The sequence below is a fragment of the Diabrotica virgifera genome, chromosome 6, assembly GCF_917563875.1.
Source record: "Diabrotica virgifera virgifera chromosome 6, PGI_DIABVI_V3a".
Lineage (NCBI taxonomy): Eukaryota > Metazoa > Arthropoda > Insecta > Coleoptera > Chrysomelidae > Diabrotica > Diabrotica virgifera.
In genome coordinates, this window is record NC_065448.1 from 122,281,896 (window position 1) to 122,308,871 (window position 26,976).

At 32.6% G+C, this 26,976-nt stretch overlaps 1 protein-coding gene across 1 annotated transcript in view; it reads left to right on the plus strand.

Moving 5' to 3' along the window:
• LOC114339634 (uncharacterized) overlaps positions 1-26,976 on the plus strand; it is a 384,539-nt gene that overhangs the window by 309,391 nt on the left and 48,172 nt on the right. Inside the window, exon 5 of the mRNA XM_050652825.1 lies at positions 5,856-5,903. Within this exon, the coding sequence (XP_050508782.1) occupies positions 5,856-5,903 (48 nt within the window). The remainder of the gene's footprint in view (positions 1-5,855; positions 5,904-26,976) is intronic.

Genomic DNA, 26,976 nt, shown 5'->3' on the forward strand with positions numbered 1-26,976 from the left:
AAATGGAACAGGGTTGTAGCGATGTAAACGCAAAAAACGTGATTTATTTTTTTTCTTTTTAGGGTAAAATTGTGATTTTGACAATGTTCATCCATATAAAATTCAAAATATACCTTATTTTCGTTTTCAGAATCATCAAAAACATACAGTATGACTAAAATTGGCCATTCACCTCTCCGTGGTCAGTACCTGCTCCTTTTGGGGGTGCCTGCCGCTCGACTATTTTTCATTATTCTCATTTAAAAATCATTGATTACGTCAACTCACCCCTATTGATGACGTCACTAATATATTAGGTATATTATGCCAGAATATCATAATCAACATAAAAATTTACCTGTTTCGGGGTTGTTCCTTAAAGACGACAGCTTTCGAAATAATGAATTAATTCCATACATTTGCATCATACTGTATAATATTATTAAACGGTGATGAGCGCGAAAATAACCGGCAAAATAGCGCAAAAGATGCAAAATGATGTGAGATAAAAAGAAATGAAACTAGGCAAGCTGGGAAATTTAGCGATATTAACCTATAAATTTACATTATATTAATTGTTTCCCACCTTTACACGAATCAGAGGAATAAGTCAACTAAAACTGTCACAACGAAGATGGGAAACAATCAATGTAATGTAAATGTGTAGCTTAATGTCGCTAAATTTCCCAGCTCGAATAATTTCATTTCTTTTTATTTCACAACTTAATACGTTTTACATCTTTTGTGTTATTTTGTCGGTTACTTATTGCACGCTCATCACTGTACTTAATATCGTGGGCGAATAGATAAAGCAATCCAAAGCCATTAAAAAAATCCGACTTTGATTATTACAAAAAAACTTTTTAAGATAGGTAACTGAAATAACAACCCTTACCTACTACTAATGAATCATTCTGAACTTTGAAGAACATTTCTAAACATTACCAGACTCAATTCTTCACACAATATCAAGGTTGTAGGTTAATTTTTGAAAAGTTTATTCATATTAGTTTATTGAAAATTAAGAACTAGATTATTACGTTTCACAGTTTTCTGTGCAATACATTATTAAATCGTTGTTTTAAAGCTTTAAACGTGTTTTATCAGATAGCTACCTGAATTTTCGTTTAAAATCTTCTACTTTCTTTTGGTGGATTAAAAACGGGTGTATTTATGGCCTCAAACTGTAAATAATTTAAAAAATCCACCGAAACAACTAACTGAAGGAAACATAGAGGTTTTAGTTATTGAATGAGGCGCATAAAACTCAAAAACTTGTCAGATCCCTCACCGGTCAAAGTCCCGAGAATAACTTATTTCTCTGGACTAGGTATATATTGATTTTCTCACTTCTATTGAATGTGAAACTTAATTAGATTCGTTTTAGCACTACGGGTACATTACACAATTCTCCAACTATGTTTGCCAGTTTTACTAAAGGCGTTTGAAATTGAATGATTAAAATAGTTTTTATAAAGGACTATTGAAAACAAAAACATACGAGTAGAAATATAATCTGGTATAACAGTTCTGTACAAACATTTAAAAGGATAATATGGCTACTTCGTCAAATTTCTAATACAATACAGCAGAAAATGCAGATAAGCAAATAATGTATCATAAAATATGGCATTAACCAGTATGTCACTTGTCACTTTACCCCAAGAAGAGTTATATCTGCCTCATACAGGACTTTAGTTAGAGCCATTTAATATTTAAAATATCATCTTTTCGTATTTAGTTCTCTGAATGGAATATGATGCAGAAAGATAATCCATATAAGATACGCCAATTATGGGCTTTTTAATATTTTTTTATTTTAATCAAAGCCTGCTAAAGTGTAAAAAAACTAACTGTTGTAAGTTTAAATAATAACATTTCGTTTTTAGTAAAAACTAAAAGTAAACAAGATTCGGATTTGATTACAGAATAGGGTCATCACCATGTGCTTATACGTATTTCGATTTCAACATAATCTCATCGGTGCACCTCTGTAGAAGCACTGAACTGGAATCAAATATTTTCACTTTTTGAGTGTAATTATTAAAATAACTACAAAAGATGCAACTAGCACCATCCATGTATCGTAAGTCAAATGAGACAGAAACTCAAATTCGATTTCTTTATCCTCTGCGCTTTCTAAGATGGAAATATAAAACAGAACAGAGTGGTGAATTACTTGACAAGGGAATCTCCAATTGCATTCACGACTTGTCTCATAGTGCTCTGATTCGATTGAGTTGAAATCGAAATATGTATAAGCACATAGTGGAGGTCCTATTCTGTAATCAAATCTGACTCATCTTTATTTGTAGTTTTAATTTTTTTGGCTTTGTGGGCATAAAAATAACTATAGAGAGATATATTTAAAGAGGTGGCCTTATGGCCTATTCCACTGCGACCTTTTCAGATCTATTGTGGTCATCTATTCCTAGATAACTTTCTCTAGCCTGACCTTTTTAAAAAGATTAATAGCTTTGAGACTGAACCTTCCATGTAGCTATTTGTCGTTGGATTTTCTTCTCATAATGCAAAGAACCGCACATTATCCAGATTTTCACACTGACATAGAATGTGCTCTGCTGTTTCTTCTTCCAGATTACAGAATCTGCACAGATCATCATCTAACAATCCCATCAGTTTTAAGTGCCTATTCAGCTTACAGTGCCCTGTTAGCAGACCTACTATGGCTTCCATTCTTTTCCTGTCTTTGCTTATAAGGTCAACCGTAAAATTTGGCAAATTCTCTGTAATAAACTGTTTCGCCTGTCTTTGTACTGTTGAATTCGTCCACCATTCCAAAGATTTGTGAGCTACCCACTTTTTGTATCCGTTCTTGTTACTATCTTTGAAACGCCGCAGAAGGGTTCCGGTCCAACGAATGGCATTGATGAGCCTTGTTTGGCCATTTCATCTGCTTTTTCATTGCCCATATGATCCTCGTGCCCCGGTACGCAGGCTATCGTAACCTTGCTATGGTCTTTTAGTTTTTAGAACATACACACACAATCTCTGACTATCTCTGAAGATGGCAGCTGAACCACACGTTCTTTCCTGCCTTTCTATTTCTTCACGCAGTGATGGATTGTCGTTATTTCAGCCTAGAAAACTGTAACATCCTTTAATAGATTTACCGGGAAATGTATTCCTTGATTTGTCCCTACTATGCCGGCTCCCATACCTTCCGATGGTTTTGAGCCGTTAGTGTACCAGGTAGCATCAGTTTGTGTGGGTAGACCTTCCTTCTAGTCTTCTTTGTCTGGTATATTAATTTTTAACTTATTGTCAAAGTTATATCTCATTGCTGCTGCATTGATAGGCTGTCCCATCACAATATAGGCTTTCAGCTCATCAATTAGCTTTCTGTTAGAACCATACAGCTGGCTTACATGTAACTGACTATGCATTAATCTGTGCATCACTGATCTGGCTTCGCCCTGAACAAAAATTTGAAGTGGTGATAGATTCTGAAGGACTACTAACACTGATGTAGAAGTTGTTTTTATGGCCACCGTAATACACAGGAACACAGGTATGCTAGCCTTTTTGTATTACCTAGCAGCCTTATTGCTCCCACTTGCTGCATCTTTGTCCTCTACCTCACCGAGACATAGGTTATCACGGGTCTATTAACCCTTGTGTATAACCATAGAGTCGTTTTGGGGTTAAGCCCCCACATTCTTATACATCTGCCCAAGGTCATAGTGACTTTTTGTGTGGTTTTTAGGATGTGAGTATTCCATGTTAGCCTATGATCAAAATAAACTCCAAGGTATTTTGTTTCTTTGCCTCCCAGCATCGGTGGCCTTAGGCCTTGTAGTACTGTCTTTTTTGTGAAGCTGACCATTTGTGTTTTCTGAGCATTGACTATCAGTTTCTCTTGTTTACACCAGTCGTTAACTATATTGAGAGCTATGCATTCTCCCAGACAGCACCTGGGCAAACCTGCCCCTGACAACAATTGCTATGTCGTCAGTGTATCCTAGACAGTAAAACTGTTATGTGAATATATTTTTAAGATCATCTACTAAGGTTGCCCAAAGTAGAGGCGACAGAACTCCTTCTTGTGGACAGCCTCCACCTACTCTTGCTTTGAAGTTTGCTTTACCCAGAGTGAATATTACTATGCACTCTGATATAAAAGGATGGAAATAAAAAGGACTAGTTCACTAAAGAATATTATCACGGTGAACGAAAAGTCGTGAATGCAATTATAGATTCCCTTATTGAGTAATTCGATTGCTTTTTAGTGTTTGAGAAAATATTGCTACCCATTCCATATATTATCCTAGACCCATTAGTATAGATAGTCGTTGTTACATCCTTCTTCCTCTTAGTTCAGACGAGACCGGATAATATGTGGCACTTGATATTAACGTCCTTTTTGCCCTACCTGTTCTTTGCCATTATAATCTAATAAGTCATTTGGTTTCCAAGAAGGCCAATAGTTTCCTTATTGGTGGTTTTGGTTCCTCTTCTGGTTTAATAATCAGTTGATCAGTGAATTTCCACCTCATAACACTAACCACCTTGCAAAGGCATAGGATGTGTATGGGAGTCTCTTCTTCCATTTACCCGTTTACCTAGTGTGCAGCACAGGTGTTTTCTTAAGCAAGTAAGTTTACTTTCTTACTCTTAAGTGTTTCTTAAGCAAGTTTCTTAAGTCCAGTCACCATTTTGGTTACCATTTTAATCTATCTCTCGTTCATTCGAGGTTCATCAAATTGCCTGATTGTCTGAGAATTTTTAGCAATATTTCTGATTATTTTCTTAGTCTGGACTTGTCTTTGAGCCGTGAGTAACTGACCATTCCTTTTGAAGGTGCCTTATCATTCGTTTCTGAACCTTAAGTTTGTACAATCTTTTTTACAAGGAGATCTTTTCAGTTCCTTTCCAGTTTTGATTGGTTGAGTTGGTTCCTTACTGCCAGAATAGCCACTTAACTATCTGTGTACATGTTAATTCTCTTTGTTTTGGGGTCTCCACCATTATCTCAATAATGCAGCCCATCAAATCAAAATCTTCAGTCTGGATCACAGTTTTCTAATGAACTAGGCTATAAGATCTAGTATATTTACAGGTCTGCTCAAATATTTCTGATCGACTAGTGTGAACAGAGTTGTTATTATTAAAGATAAAGGTATAACCTTTATATGCCAAATATTCTATAATACATTTAAGTAGTCCCTTATTCAGATTCCCCAAAGAGAAACTATATTCAACTTCATTTTCTTCTTATTACGTTACTTAAAAGGATCTAGGTGGAACTATAGAAATACTAAACTGATGTATTATCTTAGTATCACGATTCAAGTGGCCTATTTGATGGCTACTAAAAGCAAATGGTTAGGGATAAAATCAGACTAATTCCGACCCTAGTCATAAAAAATCACGAGTGCGAGTGACGATAAAAACAAGACAGACAGTAATATTTATGATTTCAGAAAAGATACATATATTCAAAATGAATTTAATTTTACGAATGAGGGGAAACTATTTTTACATAATAACTTTGGAGCTAAGGCTAAAAAGAAGTATTTTTTTAGAAATACTTGTAGAACGAATTTGTAGAAATACGAATTATACACAAGTCGAAAACGGCGGGTTCGTTGGAAAAAATATTCCCTTGAGATTTTTTTGCATAATCACATTCGTGAGGCATCCCAGAATGAGCTTCAAGAAGTCGCCCACATGAAAAGTGGTCCAAATTTTTTTCAACAATTTTTTTACCCGACATCTTGAACGTTATTCTGGGGTGTCTTATGAATGTAATTATGCAAAAAAATCTCATGGGAATATTTTTTCCAACGAACCCGCCGCTCTCTTTTCGCTTTGTCTACTAACCAAAATGAATTAAAATTGTATATTTGTTACAGATATGAGCTATCCAGACCGGCCGCAATCCCCAAAACATGTCTATAATGGTAAGATTTTTTTTTCTGTTGAGATATTAAACCTATATGTATATTATCGTTATTGCATATAATACGAGCATTTTATATGGCGGCGTATACACAATTGACGTGCCTATTAAAAAAACGGAAAAAAAATATCTGCGATTACTACAATCTTTCCCAAGCCACTTACCAGTGAAAAGTTATGTTGCAAACTTTTTCATCAAGTTATCGCGGAAAAGGATAAAATCAAGTATATTCAAATGGGAAATAAGCCACAATTTTACCTAAAAATGATTTTATTAACGTTTCGACGCCCAAGTCGGGTGTCGTTGTCAAAATACAAAATAATACTAAATAAACAAAAATGGTGTTGCTTAGTAAAAAATTCTTCTAATAATTTATTTAATCTGACTCATTTATATCGGCAATTCAGACACGTATTATACATTTTAAAGTAGACGACTTTAAAATGATATTGCCAATATTGATGAGTTGCGTTCCTGGGACGACTTTACTAAAAGATAGTTCATTCGATTACATGAAATCAATCCCAACTCAAGAATATCCGCCACAAAAAATCATAGCATGTGATCTGTCTTTAAAAAGACAACCAAATGCAACGGTGACACTGAAATTCTCGCGTTAGAGATTCCATAGTAAATCACGAGGGAAAACCAGGAAAAACCTCGTGATACTATCCCGACATCGTAAGTATTTGGGTTTACATTTAGTTTATTCTCAAAAATAATACCAAATTCTGACTTGATATTTTAAATTTTAAATAATACTAAAATACTAAATATGTACTAACTCGATATATTACTGATTTACTAATTGTGGTATTTTCTTTCTATTGACTTCCTCCTTTAATATGGGTAACCACGTCCTACTGCATTCTACCGAGGAATTTGCGACACAATTGGTTTCATTTAGCATAATTAGAGCCGCTTCTTTGATTTTTCTCAGGACTATATTTTTCAGGACTATATTTGAATCTCTCCACTGAACTCTATGTTCATGAAAGTATATATATATATATATATATATATATATATATATATATATATATATTGTATTTGCGTCCCTCGTGGCTTCTGTATAGTTTTGACTCTTCGTGGCTTCCGATCAATATACAGCGTGTATATTAACAAGAATAATTTCATACAGTTAGCGCTCGCTTTGGCATCCGTTATACTGGCAACAACGTACTTATAATATCAAGTAAAATATTTAACCTTGGTCGTGTTTAAGTGCAAATTTAGTTGTAGAACCCAGACAAATTCTATTTATAACTTTTGCCAATTAGGTGGTTTTGCTTGGATATACGATAAGGATTTGCTGTAAATTGTTTGTTTTCGTTTTTTTATACTCTTAAATCAGGTTAGAAAAACTTATTTCTTGGGTGTAGTTATGAATGATGTATTTTCTAAACTTTTAGATTTTCTATTTTATTTCGATGGAAGAAGATTATGGATTTCGGCAGATTTCGATGGAATAAGTTATATTGTAATATACTTAACAATACCACTATATACCCTTGACAAATTTTTATTTTTTAAAGTTAATAATTGTTTGATGAGCCTTTCGATAAGTTAGGTTAGGTATATTATTAAATTTTATTTTGATAATAATCGGTACTGTTTCTCTCTCTCTCTCTCTCTCTCTCTCTCTCTCTCTTCCTGTAATCCCTTCCCAGCGCATCCTTATCTGTTTTATTCTTTCGAAATTTGCTATACAAGTATTTTCCATTGCTCTCTGTTTCTCGCCCTCTGTTTGACTTCTCTCCATCTCAGGCCAATTCTTTCATGATCTCTTATTACAGTTCTTCTCCAGCTATTATCAGGTCTTCCTCTTCTTCTTCTTTCGTCTGGTTGGTATTCCAGTGCTTGTTTGGTTATATTATTTCGATCCTTCCTCAGAGTCTGTGTAATTCATTTCCATTTCCTATTTTTAATCGTGACTGTTATTTTCTCTTGTTTTGTTCTTCTCCGTAGATCTATGTTTTTTATTTTATCTGGCCAGTATATTTTTAGGATTTTCCTCAACGATTTATTTATAAAGGTTTTTAATTTTTTGCTAGTTGTTTCTTCCTGTCTCTTCCTGTAAATATTTTGATTTTGGTCAATTCTGATATATCGCGTGTGTTCAAGATTTTCCTTAATGCATTATGAATATATAATGAGTGCATATTGTGCCTTTACTATCCTTTTTTCTACATCTGATCTACTAGCGCCTTTTTTTCCATGGTTGATCCCAGATAATATGTAAAGTTATCTACCTCCTGTATTTGTCTTCCTTGTATTTTAATTTTAGTTTCTTGGTTGCTGTTTTTTAAGTTTTGTTTTTTTTTGTCTTTATCTTCAGGCCCATTACCCTGGAGTATTTTGCAAGCTTCTTTTGCTTATGGCTGCTATGTTCGGTTAGGGGAAAAATGTCATCTGGGAACTACAAATCCTCCAACTAGTCATGCAATTTCAATCTAATACCTGTTTTATTATTGCTTACTTTCTGCATGATCCAGTCCGTTATTATTAGAAATAATGTCGGGGATAGCACACATCCTTGCTCAACTCCGCTTTGTATAACTACATCTACTACCATTTTTCCCGCATGTTCTAGTCTGGCTGTATATTTCTTGTCAAATAGGCTGATTAAGTTGATGTATTTTATCGGTAGTCCATATAGTTTTAGAATCTTCCACATTTGTTCTCTATTTATACTATCGAATGCCTTTTCAAAGTCAAAGTCAAAGTAAACATTATGTTTATATTTTTTTGCCATTCACGAGCTTGTTCCAAGATAATTATAGAGTACAGGAGATACAGCGGTACAGGTACAAGATACAGAGGTGCTGATAGAGTACAAATGTGGTCGATAGTGGAGCGTTTTGCGCGAAAGCCTTCTTGGTTGCTTCTTAGTCTTAGTTTCTTGTCTATTTCTGGTTTCAGTCTATTCAATATGATATTTGACATTATTTTGAATGTGGCACTTAGCAGTGTTATTGCTCGCCAATTCTCGCATTTATTTAAATCGCCCTTTTTTGGTGTCTTAATGGTTACACCCTCGTTCCATTTCTGTGGGAGCTCCTGGTCGGCCCATATCTTGAGTTTGTGTAACATTTCTACTAATTTGTTTGCGCCCGCCTTTATTAAATTTATCGATAGGTTGTCGCTTTCAGCGGCTTTGCCATTTTTTTAGTTGATTCAGTGTGTTTTGTATTTCTTCTTTCGTAATTTCAATTGTTCTAATGTTTATTTCCTGTATTACGTTATCTTCGTCTATATCTGGTGTTTGGAGTATATTTCCTCGCAGTGTTGTTTTCATCTTTGTATTATTTTATGTTCTGATTTAATTATATTTCCTTGTTTATCTTTGATTTGTTTATTACTGTTTAGTGTTTTCCCTGTCAAATTTCGGATGATATTGTACTGTATCTTCAGGTCGTTTTCTTGCGCAGCTTTTTCTGACATTTTTACCATATCATATACATAGTATCTTTTGTCTTTCCTGGCTTGCTTTTTAACCGCTATATTTTTTCTTTGTATTTCCTTTCTACTGCTTTTTCCTTCTTCGGTTGCTTCTTTTTGTAACATTTTTTTTAAGTTTTTTCTTTCTTCTCTTAGTTGCAATAGTCCAGAAAAATAAGGTTTTTGTCGGGACACTTGACCAGCCAGGTTGCAAATGGGTTTTTTGGAGTTATAACTATTACATTATAAATACAACAATGCCCGTCACAGTTCGGACGAGAATTTTAGTAATTAACAAATAAGGGTCAAATATGACAGTTTTTCGTTTAAATCGCTACAGGTAAAAATAAGGTAATTAAATATCTTATTTAGATTATTCACCTTTTAGTAGATAAGCAAAGGTTTAAATTTTTTTAAATTTTGATCCGATTATTTGTTACTTCGGAAATTGCAAAATAAAACTAAATTTCGAAAATAAAAAAATTGTTATAACTTATAAAAAAATTGTTATAAAAATGAAATTAAGACTTTGATAATGCATGAAATGTTGAGTCAAACAGTCCATAATGCACAATAAATTTGAAGACGATTTGTCAATTAGTTTAAATTTTATTCGATTTGTTTATCACAAAGAGCTTTTTTTGCAATGTTATTGTTCAGAAAATTATAATAATACAGCAATTCTGTGGAAACCACAGGAAAGAAGAATACTTATATTTTTAACTTATTTAAAAAACCAATAAGAAGTCATTTTCAGCATTCTGAAAACATTTTACGAAAGTAGAATCATTTTTGGCTTCTAAACAATTTTAATAACCATATTAACATATTGACTAAATCTGCGTTGGGATTTGAAAAGCTGATATTTTTACACGAATTTTCAAAAAAAAACTTTTCGCCTAGGTTAATTACGAGCAAAGTTAGCCACTTTTATTACTTATTTAATTCACAGTTACTTCTATGTACATAAAATTTAACAGTGTTAGTTATCATATTCCTCCGAAACGGCTTGACCGATTTTTATGAAATTTTACACGTATATTCTGTAGGACTGAAAATAGGTGGTAATCTATTATTTACACCCATACGTTATAAGGGGGGTTGCCCCCTGCCACTTTTTTATTGTTTTGGAGAAAATTGTCTACCTTCATTTTATATTATGTACCATTAAAAATATATACAACCCTTAATTTTCACCTTTCTACCACCAACCCCTATTTTTTAATATTTATCTATTTATTTACATCTATAAAATTCTCCTGTCGTAATGTTAGTTGCCATAATCCTCCGATACCGCTTGAACGATTTTTATGAAATTATATATGTATACATATACTTGTATATGTATACATAACATTTTGTATTGTTAGGTGGGTATATGTGTACATAACATACTCTACAAAACTACAGGTATATATAAATTTAAAAAATATTGATCAAAGTCCATCAACAAACTCCGGAGATATTAAGCGCAACATATCTTTGAAAAGTTAATTTCATTTTTTGAGTGCACGGATTTTAATAATTCCGCTCCACAGACCACGAGTCGATTTCGTTAGGACGTCATTTTTAAAGATATATTAACAACTCTGTTCAAGTTTACTCAAACTTTTACACATAAACTATATACATACCTTGAACTTTAAAATAGCGCTAGTTAGGTTTCTTAATTGTTATAAAGAAACTAGCTGTGAATTAAATAAAAAAAAGTGCCTAACTTTGACCGTAATTAATCAAGGTAAAACTTTTTTTTAACATTTATGTAAAAGGACACATCGAAAACAATGTGATAACTACAGGGGTAATTTGTGTTACTAAAAGATAAATTTTTCATATCTACAGTATTTTTTGATAAAATGCATATTTTTCGAGGTATTCTCAAAAAACCCTCTAAAAAAGTCGATTTTTTCGTCGAAAAACTGTTACTTTCAAGCGCGAATAACTCGAAAAATATTAGTTTTACGAAGAAAATGTAAAAAACATTTCTTTCTTAGAATTACTTTTTACATCGATTTACATGGTTAAAATGCAATAAAAATTTCCCGTCCCCGAGATGGGGTGGCAACCACCCCAAGCTTTTAGCGTACAGCGGCATGATATAGAAAATGATCCTTGGCCTATTCCCTACGCCCTACCTTCTGTGAAAATTTCAAGTAAATCCATGCTGGACGAAAAAATTGCGAGTCAAAATGCTTCATTTCCTCGACTATAGAAGGAGGAGAAACAATCAGTAAATGTAACGAATATAAATACCTGGGTGTGAATATGAAAATCACGAATGATGGAACACTAGACGGAGCCGTTAAAGAACGAAATACTCAGGGCAGGAAAGCAATTAGGCTCCTAAACTCAGTACTCTGGGACAAGCAGGTAAACAACCAAAACAAGAAAAAGATCTATAACGCCGTAGTGAAAAGCATTATAACATACAGCTGCGAAGTATGGCATATGAAGGAAAAATCAAAACGAATGTTAGAGGTCACCGAAATGGATTTCTGGAGAAGGGCTGCAGGAAGATCAAGAAGAGAACATGTCACCAATGAATGGATACGAGAAATAATGAAGGTCACACATACAATAAATGACGAAACCAACGAAATACAACTACGATGGTTTGGTCACGTACAAAGAATGCATGAAGACAGAATCCCAAAACAAGGGCAAAAATGGAAACTGCAAGATAGAAGAAGATGAGGTAGACCGAGGAAAAGTTGGCAGGCAGGAATAAACAAAGCCATGGATGAAAGAGGTCTGCAAGTAGATCAATGTACGGACAGAGAGGAATGGCGAACGGGTATCGGAAGACGAAGAACGTTATAAACCGATAATATAATAATAATGTAAAAGTACCAGCTTTTTAAATCCTAAAGTCTAGGGATGGCGCTTGTTGAAAAAAAAACCGGTTTTTGGTTATACCGTTTTTTTTTAACTTACGGTTTAACCTGGCGGTTATAACCGGTCAAAAAATCGGTTGTTCCAAAAACAGGTTTTCGGTTTTTTTTAATCAAAAGCAAATACTCAATAAGTTATAATGTTACATTTATATTGCACTTTAGTTTGCTCAATTTTCCTCCCGAAAAATTCCCCAACCAATTCAACCTATAAAAATTTTCCCAGGCGCTTTCAAGTTACCCTAAAAATGGGCCAGAGTGCCCCAATCTCTGATTCGTCGCTCGTTGTAGACGGCGTCGGCGTATATTGCGTTGTCAATAATTGGGATATTCCCAAAAGTGATGATCCTATCGATCTATCAAAATGTCCCTTGGATCTATCAAGTTTTAAAAAATGTCCAAATGACTTATAGGTATTTTACAAAATAAATTCGATAAACCAATTCAGTATTTACTTCTCTATTGCCATCAAAAAATTTCAGTAGGTAATATTTTTTAATACGTTTGTATAATACCTACCATTTATTTCCTAAGAATTATTTATTGTTTAAAAATTACATAATGGAGATTCCTAATCGTATTTCGGTATTCACATTATACAAGAGTCTCAAGTCTCAAAGTACTCAAGTATAAACAATTTTTTAGCTGATGATGGTTGGAATATCGATTTCAAGCAGATCACATACTTTTATGTAAATATTATCATCACATGCACCATTTCACCAGTCTTTGAAATATTTATTAATCTAAATAACTATTCTCAAAATTGTTTCATAAAAGCTGATGTGACACTTTCGTCCAGTTCTCTATTAGTAAATAAAAGTTGAATTATGGTTGTTTGGGTTAATTACTTCGCATTTATTAATTATAATATTATATGATTAAGATCGAAAATATATAGAAATTTCTTCATTTTTCTCTAAATTAATTTTTTTCCTCAGGCAACTTATTCGGTTTTTCAATGGTTATTACTTTAAAAAGAAAAAAACCGGTTATAACCGGGACAAAAAAACAACCGGTAAAACCGGTTGTTTCGAATTAAAAAAACTGGGTTTAGGTTATAACCGGTAGGTTTTTTCCATCCCTTAGTCGATTAATTTAGTTTGCAGTCAATACTAACAAAGTTATTCAAATTGTTTATAAGCCAAAAATGACTCTACTTTACTAAAATATTTTCGGAATGATAAAAATGAGTTTTTATTATTTTTTTAAAAACTTTGAAAACATAAGTATTCTTCTTTCATGTAGTTTCCACAAAATTGCTGTATCATTATTATTTTATGAAGAAAAGCATGCTTTATCATTGCAAAGAAAAGGATTTTTTATTAAACAAATTGAATAAAATGTAAACTAATTGACGAATCACCTTGAAATTTTTTGTTATATTTGGACCGAACATGGACTGTTTGACCCAATTTTTCATGTAATATCAGTCTTAAGTTTATTTTTGCAAAAGTTTATTTTTGCAACTTCCGAAGCAACAAATAATCGTACCAAAATTCAAAAACTGCCATTTTAAACCTTTGTTCATCTACTAAAAATGAATACTCTATCTGATATAAGATATTTAATTACTTATTTTTACCTGTAGCGACTTAAACGAAAAGACTGTAATTTTCAGGGCCGTGCCGTTCTATGATGCGGTTAGGCAGCCGCATCAGGCGGCATCACAAGGGGGCGGCATAATCAATAAAATCTAATATCTTCTTCTTCAAGTGCCGTCTCCTAATCGGAGGTTGGATATCATCATCACTATCTTTAATCGATCCACCTCTGCTCTAAAGAGTTCTATAGAACTGCATCTAAACCAGCCCCTTAAATTCTTTAACCGTGACATTCTCCTTCTTCCAATGGACATGCGCCAACTCGTAACTCTTAATGACAAACTTTTTCAAATCAAAATGTACACCGGCCAATTCGTAACTTTTTTACTACCTGACCCTCCCAACTTGCAACTTATACAGGTGAATTCGAAACCATTGTTTAATTCTAATTCTATTTACACATAAACATTACATCTACTGGTAATGCAGCAGAGTTATGCTCCACGTAACGTAGAGCCACACCCAGAGCTTTAGTGGCATCTGCGTGTGACACTCAATATGACAGGGAAACTTCTTCCTCGCTTTCTTCATCTTCATTAGTCATTAGGGTTGCCTTGAGGTTGAACCAAGTCTACAATGTATTCATCCGTAAATTCTTCGCTCCCTTTGTCGTCAGCTTCAATCCATTCTGTAATTACACTTTCTTCTTAGTTTTCTGATCCATCTTGTATAGGGGAACGGGGAAAAATGGAGCTTATTCAAATTAGAAATCAAGCCATGGAGTTAACGACTAAGCACAAATGATGACACTGGCTCTGCATCAGTGACATCAATCTGAGATGGGTGGAAGAGGGAGAGAGACAGGCACAGCGACTCAAAATCAACGACAAAGTAAACTTTCAAATATTAGTTAGGCTAACTTTCGGATAATCCGACCTTTTCGGAATCCGAACAGGCTGTCCCCCCAATTAGTTAGGATTTGCGGGGTTTTACTGTATATAGGCACCTACTATAATATCTGCGTTCCAATCGGCTGGTAGTCTGTTTTGTTCATATTTTTTGTTGTATTAGCTGGTTTATTTCCTTATGTAATTCTCTTCCTCTGTATTTTTTTCCACTGTTATTTCATTTTCTTCTGCTGCTTTTCCGTTTTCTATGTTTTTAATATTTGTTTTTGTACGTTTTCTTCTGTGAAAATTTCTACTTCGTTGTTATCTTGTTCTTCTTCATCTGTTTCCTTCATACCGAATAGCATTTTTTCGTAATATTCTTCTCATATTCTGCTGATCTGTTTGTCTTCAAACAGGGTTTCTCTTTTTTTTTGTTTTTTAGTACTCTTGTTTTAATGCTGGACGTATTTTTTTATCTGACTTTTTTGTAAAATTGTTATATTTGATGGTTTTCTGTCTTTTTTAATGTCCTCCAGCGAAACCCGTCATTTTTCTTCTTTTTATTTGTTGAGTTTGCTGTGTTTCTCGCTATTTTTTATTCTTCCCTGTTTTGTTTTGACGGATTGGTTGTTTATCCACGTCATTCTAGCGTAGTTTTTTAGTTTTCCAAACCCTTCTTGGCAGTTGCGCACCCAGGGGGGGTTTGGGAGTTAAACCCCCTTTCCCCCAGGGCATATGAAAAATATATAAATAATAGCAGGAAAATGTAACTTGTCTTTCACAAAATATAGAAAAAAATTTCGACGCCCAAACCAACCCCCTTCCTCCCAGAGAAAAATTATAGGTGCGCTACTGCTGCTTGGATTTGTCCCGTTTTTTTCAAATTTATGATATGGTCACCCTACAGTAGAAACGCTTCTTAATTCACGAGAGTATTCTACACACTTGTTCTTAATCCAGGATACAGTTTTTTGTGTCAAATTAGAATTTCATAATGGTAGATAACTTTATTTTAATTTTCTAATCTATTTCAACAGTAGGGCCCCCGCATACTGCAGACTTTTTACCTGCCGATAGTTTAGTCGGGTTGGGCAAAATTAAAGATTTTTCTTTTTAAAATATGTAAGAATGTACTTCGTTTGGTATGGCATGAGTGCTTTAATTTTTTTTAAGTATGTATTCTATTTGTTTTTAATTTTGTAGACTAGCAGACTTAACTACTTTATGTAATGTGAAATTTAAGACTTACTACTATATTTTAAATATTTTTCAAAATATTATTTTCTATATCCTTACATAAAAAAATACATTGAGTGTATGAAATAAGTAAGCAATGTTTTAAACATTTTTATTATTTTCCAGACACCTTTGCACCTATTAGTTGAACAAATTATATTATTAAAAATTTTGTACTTACTTTACTTAAGCCGTCCTCTTGTACCCTACGCTGTCGAGGTAAAAGTTTTGTAATAAAAAATTAAGAATTCAATTTTAACACTTCTATAATATGTTACAATTGAGCAATTAGACCAGCAGATTCGGCAACTGGTTATGATAAATTCATCAATTTTAATGAACATACTTTTTAATTTTTTATTTTTGCAGTGAAAAAAAATACATTGTTAATTATACAAAAAATATCATTAATATATCACAACAATATTTTTTTCAACATACTACAATAATCAATTATAAAAATATCCGAAGTCTAAATTCCAACATTTGAGGTGACAACAGCGCAGTGGAAGCCATGAGGACATAAACTCAAATATACGGAGACCACTACAACCGCAAATTGAATAAATATATATTTGGATGCCATCAAAACCGTTAAAGTGATTTTAGATATACAGCAAGCGAACATGGCGCGCCTGACGGCAATTGCTCCAAGTAATGTGTATATTATTATACAGATAACGTGACTGAGGACGTCCGGCCAATATTTTGTGTAAGCATTGTAGGAAGTGGTACCTTTCATTTGCGATACATTTTAGGGAAAGTCCTCGTGGCAACCGTATATCGGAGTTCACGAAGACCTGGAAGCCACGAGAGACTACGGTTTAACATGGGGGGACGTCATAAGATGCTAAAAATAAATATATATATATATATATATATATATATATATATATATATATATATATATATATATATATGTTCTATAGTCCTGAAAGAAGCAGATAGTAAAAAGAGAAAAATCAAAGAAGCGGCTCTAATTATGCTAAATGAAACCAATTGTGTCGCAAATTCCTCGGTAGAATGCAGTAGGATGTGGTTACCCATATTAAAGGAGGAAGTCAATAGAAAGAAAATACCACAATTAGTAAATCAGTAACATATCGAGTTAGTACATATTTAGTATTTTAGTATTATTTAAAATTTAAAATATCAAGTCAGAATTTGGTATTATTTTTGAGAATAAACTAAATGTAAATCCAAATACTTACGATGTCGGGATAGTATCACGAGGTTTTTCCTGGTTTTCCCTCGTGATTTACTATGGAATCTCTAACGCGAGAATTTCAGTGCCACCGTTGCATTTGGTTGTCTTTTTAAAGGCAGATCACATGCTATGATTTTTTGTGGCGGATATTCTTGAGTTGGGATTGATTTCATGTAATCGAATGAACTATCTTTTAGTAAAGTCGTCCCAGGAACGCAACTCATCAATATTGGCAATATCATTTTAAAGTCGTCTACTTTAAAATGTATAATACGTGTCTGAATTGCCGATATAAATGAGTCAGATTAAATAAATTATTAGAAGAATTTTTTACTAAGCAACACCATTTTTGTTTATTTAGTATTATTTTGTATTTTGACAACGACACCCGACTTGGGCGTCGAAACGTTAATAAAATCATTTTTAGGTAAAATTGTGGCCTATTTCCCATTTGAATATACTTGATTATAAAAAATGCCACAAGAAAATAGCTTCAGAACAACACAAAGGATAAAATGTTAGATTTTTTCTAACGGCGCGACTGCTCCCGGGTTAAGGATGGAATTTTATTTTTAAACATTTTTTATCTCGTTATGTTTACGAGCGAGAGCCTTATAAACAATTAAATTATTTTCAACAATTTTTTTACCACTCGGCACAAAATCAACGCTCTAAACTCGTAATTAGCAGCCAAAAATACATAAGATATATTTGGGTTTGCCCATCAGAATTGAAAAGGCCACGGTGACCAACTGAGGCCTAGACTATATTCGCTATGTGCAAGTTCGGACTAGAGATCCCGAATGTCATAGATTAGCGAAGTTTTTAGCACTGATAATTTATTAGTACTACATAAACTACAAATAAAATGACTTTTTTTTTTAATGGCATGGACTTTATGTCATTCAGCCAGTCACAACATGAGTATTAGTGTCATGTGTAGTGTGTATGTTGAGTAAGTGTCTTGTTACTTTGCAAAGTCGACGTCATTGTCTTTGCAAAGAGACGCTAATTGTATCCGAACGTCTGCGGTCCCTCCGGTGACTACCGATCCCACAATAAAATGACTTAAATTTGTTTATTTAATACAATCCTTTTTTCCTTACATTACGCATCAACCACGCAGGGCGTCGCAGGGTTATGTTATTAGCGTGTATGGATTGTGTTACAAAATTATAAATTAAAAGTAATAGATTATTAACCATAACAATAGGCAATTACAGAAAGCCCTAAATGTATACAAAGTAAAGTAAAATACTATATCTTTGGTAAAAGGTCTCTGAAGAAAGTGAACATGTTTTTTGATACACTGTTTTTCCAAGTGCACTATTTAATGTTGGTGGTATGTTGAACTTTTTCCGTTGCACTTTATACTTCTGACACTTCTTCTTCTTTTTCTTCTTCTTCTTCTTCTTCTTCTTCTTCTTCTTATACTTGTTGTAGATTTGTCGATCTGTTAATTCCGGACACTGGAATAAACAATGATTTACGGTAAGGGCACATGTCACACACAGGAATATGTGTCCATAGAGGTGTCGCTTTCTACTTCGGTATGGAAGTCTGGATCAATTTGTCGGAGGATTTTATTTCTTATTCGGGTGCACCTACTTTTATTTTTTCGGTCAATTAGTTTAGGGTATATTTTTGACAGTACATCTGTCACTTTTAGTACATTCTTTCACGATTTTTGCTGTAAATTTTAAAGAACCGCTTGGATTGACGTGAAATTTGTCACAGGCATAACTAACATGTCAAAGAAAAAAAGTGATATCGTGCCGATGTGTGCTTTTGCCCTGGGGGTGACTTTCACCCCATCTCAGGGTTGAAAAAATATATGTCCAAGATAAGTCCTGAAATGGATAAACTGACTAATTATAAGCAACTTTTGTTCCATAGAGTTTTTTCAAAAAATCAATACTTTTCGAGTTATTTGCAAGTGAATATGTTCATTTTTCAACAAAATAACCACGTTTTTAGATGGTTTTTCTCAAATAACTCAAAACGTAAGCATTTTGTCGAAAAAAATATTCTTAGCAAAACTATAGCATATAAAAAAGTGAAAAAAATGATGTATATTTTAGGTCTCTATACCTAGCAGAAGCAGAGTTATAGCTAATGAAAAATAGGTTAATATTCGAAAAATTCCAAATAGAATAATTCAATGTGAAATATCCAAATAATGAAGCATTCTTGAGGCAAACACATTTACACTTTCTTAAAGTGTTTAAAAGCTTTATTTCTGTTTTTATAAAAAAATTCTAGCATCAAATGTAAGCAAGATACGCTCAAAATAAAGTTGGTTCCTTTTGTTTTGGCAAAAAAAAAAAATCAGGAAGATCACCCCCGAATTAGCAATTTAAATGAAATTAATCGTTACTGCTTCACAAGTTCCTTTACTTATGTTGTGCTTATATAATCTGTAAGTTTCATCGATTCAAATTGTTTATTTTTGAAAAAAATTGGTTTTAAAGTAAAATTTTTAAAAATTTTAATTTTGAAAAAAATTGCTTTTTTCAAAATAACTTAAAAATTGATAGAAATACCAAAAATATTAAACAATAAAAAAAGTCTGCTATACTTTTTTTAATAATTTAAATTCTTTTGTTTTTCTGTAAGGCAAAAATTGGTTAGGATTCGGTGTTTCTAAATTTGCATACACTTGTGATAAGTGACTCGTTCAAGTCCTTTTAACTACAGCTCTTTCAAAAATAATGACTTTGAACCGATGAAACTTACAGATCATATGATCAATACATACGCGAGTAAAAAACTTGTGAAGTGGTAACAATTAAGTTCATTTGAAATGCTAATTAGGGGGTGATTTTCCCGATTTCTTACCAAAAAAGGGACCAACTGTAGTTTGAGCGTAACTTGTTTACTTTTGATGCTAAATTTTCTTTTTAAACAAAAATAGGCATTTTTAAACACTTTGAAAAAGTTAAAATGAGTTTTCCCCAAAAAAGTTCTTCGTTTTGTGGTTATGGCACGTTAAAATATTCGATTTGGAATTTGACGAATATGAACCTATTTTTCATTAGCTATAACTCTGCTTCTACTAGGTATAGTGACCTAATGTTTTTCACTTGTTTACGTGCTATATTTTTGATAAGATTTTTCGGCCAAACACTTACTTTTTGAGTTATTTGCGAAAAACCGCCTGAAAACGTGGTTATTTTGTAGAAAAATTAATGTATTCACCCGCAAATAACTCTAAAAGTATTAAATTGGTGAAAAAACTTTATAGAACAAAAGTTGCTTAGAATAGTCATTTTATCCATTTCCGGACTTATTTCGAACATATATTTTTCACCCACAAAAGGAGGTGAAACTCACCCCTAGGGCAAAAGCACACACCGGCACAATATCACTTTTTTTCTTTGACTTGTTGGCTATGTGTATGCCAAATTTCATGTAAATCCAAGTGGTTCTTTAAAATTTAGAGGTTTTGCAATATTTTACCTTTAAAGAACGTACTATTTAGAAATTTTATTGACACACTTTTACAATTCTTAGTGGGTCTGAATAAGTTGTACAATTTTCGACCAAATCTATTAGTTGATTATAGTTTAAGGGATAACTGGAATTTTGGTCTTTAAATAATTCTTCTGTAGGTTTCAGCATTTCCTCTAACGTCTTTTTTAGGTATTGTATTGGTTTAATTTAGTCTTATTCCCTTTGTTTTTTGGTACTTCAAAAATATATTCTAATGAAGGAGTTGTGGAACGCTCAAAAACTGTGCGTTTTGTGATATTTGATCTGTTTCTATTTGGTTATTTTGGAGTTTTGTGCTAGTAGTTATTTTGCACAACTTGATCGTTCTGTTCGGTTTGATTTCGTGCGATGCCACTAGTTACTTCTTCAGTCGCCTGATTGTTACCATTTTCGATAGAATTCTCATCTGCTTCTGTATTGTGAGTAATTAAAGTGGTGACGCCTGATACAGATGTCTTTGATGGACAGTCTTTTGCTGAATGCTTGGTATTTTTGCATACCTAGTTGGCAAGTCTGGGTTTCTAAAGATAACCATATTTTATATGATGTCTCGTCATGAGTGATCATGAGGAGACATCGTCGGGTAAGGTACGATTAGTTAAAGGGGATATGTAGGTTTGTCGCCTGAAGGACTTGAAGTCCCTGTACGCATAAATTACAAGGGCGACACCAAGTGCTTGCAGTTCGGATTCTAAAATTGAGTGTGGAATAGATAGACATACGTTTGAGAGTACTAGTCGTTGGTTGGATATGATTAGTCGACGTGCTTGTAAAAGTTGTTGATTAACTTTGATTTTACATGGCTGGTAATAAAATCATCCTCTTATTTTTCATTTTCAAAGTAAATGCACATTCTGTTGATGAAAAACTTTGAATATAAAATTCATTTAATTCATTGGTAATCTTCAATTTTGGTGTTGTCAATTACATCGAACACAATTGCTTGATTTCTTGATGGAAAACATTATAGGTTGGTTGTTTGGTTACGGAAGAGTAACTTTTAGGTTGTAGAGATTGTTGGTCTGGTGTAAAACTAGGTTGAGTTGACGTAGATGAGGATGCCATGATGTAGAGATTAATTGGGTCCAGGAAATATGGGGCCTATTTATTAAGTTGTCTATACGTGTTTAAATAAAATCACCTTACCAATGTTAATCGTTAAAATACAACACATTCACAAAACGCGTTTTTAACTTTTTGCAAAAAACAATAAGCGAATAATTACAATTTAACCTGTTTACTCATTGACTGCTGTGATAAGACTCTCAGTACAATCCTAATTGTAATTTATATCAATAATTAACTTCAAAAAACTCTTAATGGATGTTTAGCTCTAAAAATGAGCGAATACAATTTTTGCGTGTGGATTTCCACATATGAATTCAAGAGAGGGGTTATGAAAAGGTAAACATAAACAATATTTATCATAAACGTAAACATTTACGATACCAGTTATTGGCATCATGCATCATGTCCATCGTAAGATACAATTAATTAATTAAATTCACTTAAATAATTGCAGATCATACTAAATGCAGAATTTAGGTTATGTTACTTACCTACTTCTGCTTTATTATGACAGAGATCCAGTTTTCTCACTATATTAATTTGTGCTTATAATTTGGAAAGAAATAGAACTTGAATTGATTGTTACATTGAACTGTTACATTTTTACAATTTATAACACAGCATTTTCGGAATCTCATTTGCTTCAATGATAGGACTCAAATGTCATAAAAAAATACAAGGTTTGGACGCTTCAAGCACGATCGTTTTCATATTCCCCCAATTACTTTCACACAAAACATACTCCCTTTTCATTTAAGACTAAACCCCAGTGGTTGCGATTTTTGATCAGTTCAGAATTACCATAAAACTAGTCAAAAACTTCCTCCCTTGTCAACTATTCCACTAAGTGTAAATAAATCCCTTACTTGCTATCGCACAACATACCATAACTCAATAAAAGTCCATCAATTATATCATCACATAATATCCTCATACACAAAGTCTAAACACTAAACACATTTTTTATACTAAAGCATCACAAACTCAATCGGGGTTAGCAGCGGCTTACCGGAGCAGAGAAATTAGAAGCATGTATCCCCTTAAACATTATCATATTTACTGGAGAATCAATGGAGTTTTGGAGGCTCTGAAAGTCTGTAAAACGAAATCTGCACTTTATAGCATTAAAATATCTGACTCCTCAATAGACCAGGGCGCATCTGTAAAAATATTAGTACATTTGGACGTTGTGAGGCGACTCAAATTTTTTTGCAGAAATTGCTTGAAAATAACTCAAATAATAATATTTGACTTATCCTTCTTCTCAAAAAGGTCCGGAACATTGTTTAAATAATCAAAATGTCAAAAAATGAAGGAAAAATCTGATTTTTTTCTTGGTTTTTTTTATTATAACTTTAAAACTATTCATTTTCGAGAAAAGTTATACCAACATAAAAGTTGCGTAATTAAATTTCCTACAATATAGAATTGGTTAATAATTTAAAAAATAGTCACCCTTGTTGCAAAATAGCAATAATTGCGAAAAAACAATACAAAAACAAGTATTCGCATTTTACGTTTTTCAACCATTTTTGCTACACTTAGGACCTTCATATTTCACCCAGAAAAACTTTATGATATGGTTAAACAATGCTGTAAATTTCATTAAGATTGGTTCAATAGATTTTGCAAAATAAATTTTGCAATCCAGCTTTCGCAAAAAAAATTCATTTTTTCAAAATGCTACAGTACTGAAAATGAAGCAGATAGTAAGTTGAATTTTTTTATTCGTATAGAAGTGTACTGTACCTTTCATTTGCAAGTTTCAAAATTAAAATCGATTAACTATCACGGCGTCAGCATTTTTTTTAAATAAACATTAATTATTGGCGCTACGCGCAGGACTGCGGATAGTTTGCTCTGATTGAGCATTCCAATGACCTTTGATAATGATTGATACATTTTAATTTTTATTAAATTTCGATATAAATAAATAAATTTGTTTATTGCAAAATAAAAACCCATACTCTACCCTTTGAAATAACACTTTTTTTAGCAAAACCTTTCTTTGTTCATATATTTTAACTTAGTTTAATAAAAGAAGATTTTATTCTCTTATAGAGAATAAAAGTTTATTATTTTAAACATATGTAATTGTTTAAACAATATTTTACAAACAATAATAAAATTAGTTTGATTTTTGTGGAATTAAAATATTAAAATACAACAAAATATAGAATAAGAAAATAATATATTAGATAAAGATTGGAAGAAATTTTGGTGGAAATCCTCTTGTGTGAATCGAACACCGCTGTCCTGCGCGTAGCACCAAAAATGGATGTTTATTTAAAAAAATTCCTGACGCCGTGGTAATTAATCGATTTTAATTTTCAATTTGCAAATGAAGGGTACAGTACACTTCTATAAGTAAAAAAAATTCAACTTACTATCTGCTTTATTTTCAGTCCTGCAACATTTAAAAAAAATGAATTTTTTAGCGGCGAAAGCTGGATTGCAAAATTTATTTTGCAAAATCTATTAAACTGATTTTATTGAAATTTACAGTGTAGTTTTACTATATCATAAAGTTTTTTTGGGTAGAATATGAAGGTCCTAAGTTTAGCATAAATTGTTGAAAAACGTAAAATGCGAATACTTGTTTTTGTATCGTTTTTTTCGCAATTATTGCTATTTAGCAACAAGGGTGACTATCTTTAAATTTTTAACCAATTCTATAATGTAGGAATTTTAATAACGCAACTTTTATGTCTGTACAACTTTTCTCAGAAATGAATAGTTTAAAGTTATAATCAAAAAACCAATAAAAAAATCGACTTTTTCCTTCATAATTTGACATTTTGATTATTTAAACAATGTACCGGACCATTTTGACTGGGAGGATAATTCAAATATTATTATTTGAGTTATTCTTAAGCAATTTCTGCAAAAAAATTTGAGTCACCTCTCAACGTCCATCTCAAAACAGATGTGCCCTGGACTACAAGTAGATTTACAGCAACTATAACCATCCAATCAAATTATAGCGGTAGTAGGAAACCAACTGATACCATTATCAACACAATATATACAAAACACTTTGTGATGGGTGCCATCGTACAATAAAGTCAGGGGAATCAAAATAGACCAACTTGCGGACGAACGTGTACAAGATGAAAGCAATTCTGAGTCAAATTTACAATTTTTTAAGATGCGATGACTGACTAGAACGCCCGTATAAAAAATCATTTTAACAATTTTTGGCAAAATAACTAGAAGTCCACATTAAATAAATTACGATATCCTGGAAAGTGTTCGCACTAAATTACCACACACACCCAACCATAATGAACAAGTGATAATAACTCGATTGAGATTATGACATAGTTATAAATAATAACAATAACAGTATGTCAGTAATAAAATGTTCGAACTGTAGCCGCGAAGTTTTTATTATTTTAAAAACTTTGTTCGTCAATGAAAACGTGTTATTCTCCCATGTAAAGTTCCATTTTTGGAGACACCCTTTATAACACCTACTACTATATAATAATTTATAATAATACATGCATCAGAGTATGATTGTAATAGCGGCGTGTAAAAGAACATTTTACTTTGTAAACTGGTATATTGCGACCACTCAATTTCGGCGATTAAATTGTATTATCAGAAATTCCGCTTGAATATCGGCAATTGATTTTTGGCTTATTTTGAATTGTGCAATAACGGTGATATGTACATTGCGGATATCTGCAAATACGTAGTAGGTATTACCTACTAAAGTGAAATTAAATTGTTCTACAACACTAAACCAACAAAAAGAGTATTTAATACTATATATTTTTTGTTACGAACCTAGAGGAAATATTTGAATTTAGACCAAAGGAAAACAATAATAATTATTATTGGATTTCTGCTTCAAGGTCAGTGGTGTCATGGTGTGGGAACGCGTGGGAACGCCGTTCCCGCACTGGTTAAGAAAAGAAAAAAAATAATAGAGAATTTAGGTTTTGTACACAAAAATTAGCAGTGCGTTCCGGCACTGCGTTCCCACACTGCTAATTTTGCCATGACACCACTGTTCAAGGTGTAGTTCAATAGAGTTTGTGTACGCACAATCTACTCTATTATGCTAGGGGAGCCCAAGCGGGGATTTTTGCAGTTATTCGAGCGCGTCAGATTATCACATAGGGAGAAACCTTGTAGCCTGTAAATGTACCTCTACCATATATTGGCTCTTAATGCAGGGGAGTTCGTTAAGGGGGGGACCGGAAAAAGATCTATCCTTAGAAAAACTTGAAACCATCAGATTAAGATAAGGTAAGTTAAGTACGTTGCAAAACAGTTACAAAATCCGACGATTTAAGCGTGGTGTAAAGAAATAAATGAGTTACAAAATTTCACAAGAAAAACGCGAATATTTCGCGAAATGAACGTCGAATCGAAAAACTAAAAAATACTTGTTTAATATTTTTCAAAAATCTATCGATTGAAACCAAATACTTCCCACCACGAAGAGGGGTGGGACGTAAATTTAAAATTTCAAATACAAACCCCGCGATATTTCGCGAAATGAACATCAGATCGAAAACCTGCAAAATACACGTATTTAATATTTTTTAAAAATCTATCGAATGGCACCAAACACGACCCTCCACGAAGGTGGGGGTGGGAGCTTACTTTAAAATCTTAAATAGGAACCCCCAATTTGTATTGCAGATTTGGATTGTTTTTATGAAAATAAGCAACTTTTATTCGAGACATTTTTCGAATTATCGATAGATGTCGCTATAATCGGAGAAAACGATTGTTGGAAATGGAAAATTAAATTAAAAAGTCTGCACTTAAATCGAAAACTTTACTTACTTTTTTTGGTTTCAGAACCTACTCTTTACAAATTACCCTATATTAATAAAAAAGTATCTATATATAAAAATAATAATATGAATATAAAATATTTTGGAAACCAAAAATATTTGGAGCGCATTTTGTTCTAGTAAAGAAAAAATAAAAAGTGTTCAAAAATATTGCAGGCAAGGAAGAAAGAACCTTACATTGAAATCAAACTGTCGGGATGATTTGATTTGTCTTAAATTACTTAATAAAAATATTCTTTAAAAAATGTCAGTTTGGATATATTTTATATTTAAAAAAAAATAGAATCTGTTTTCTGGAAAATAATTTTGTATTTACAAGTTTATACACAAATTTTAAAATATAAATTTATATTTGTAAAATAAAATTAAAATTTATATTATCTTTATTTATGTTATCACTTTTGGTTCTTAAAGCCACGCCATAAAATAAGAAAAACACTTTTCTGTCATACTAGTTTTTTTTTTTTTTTTTTAGTGGCATAAACATTAAT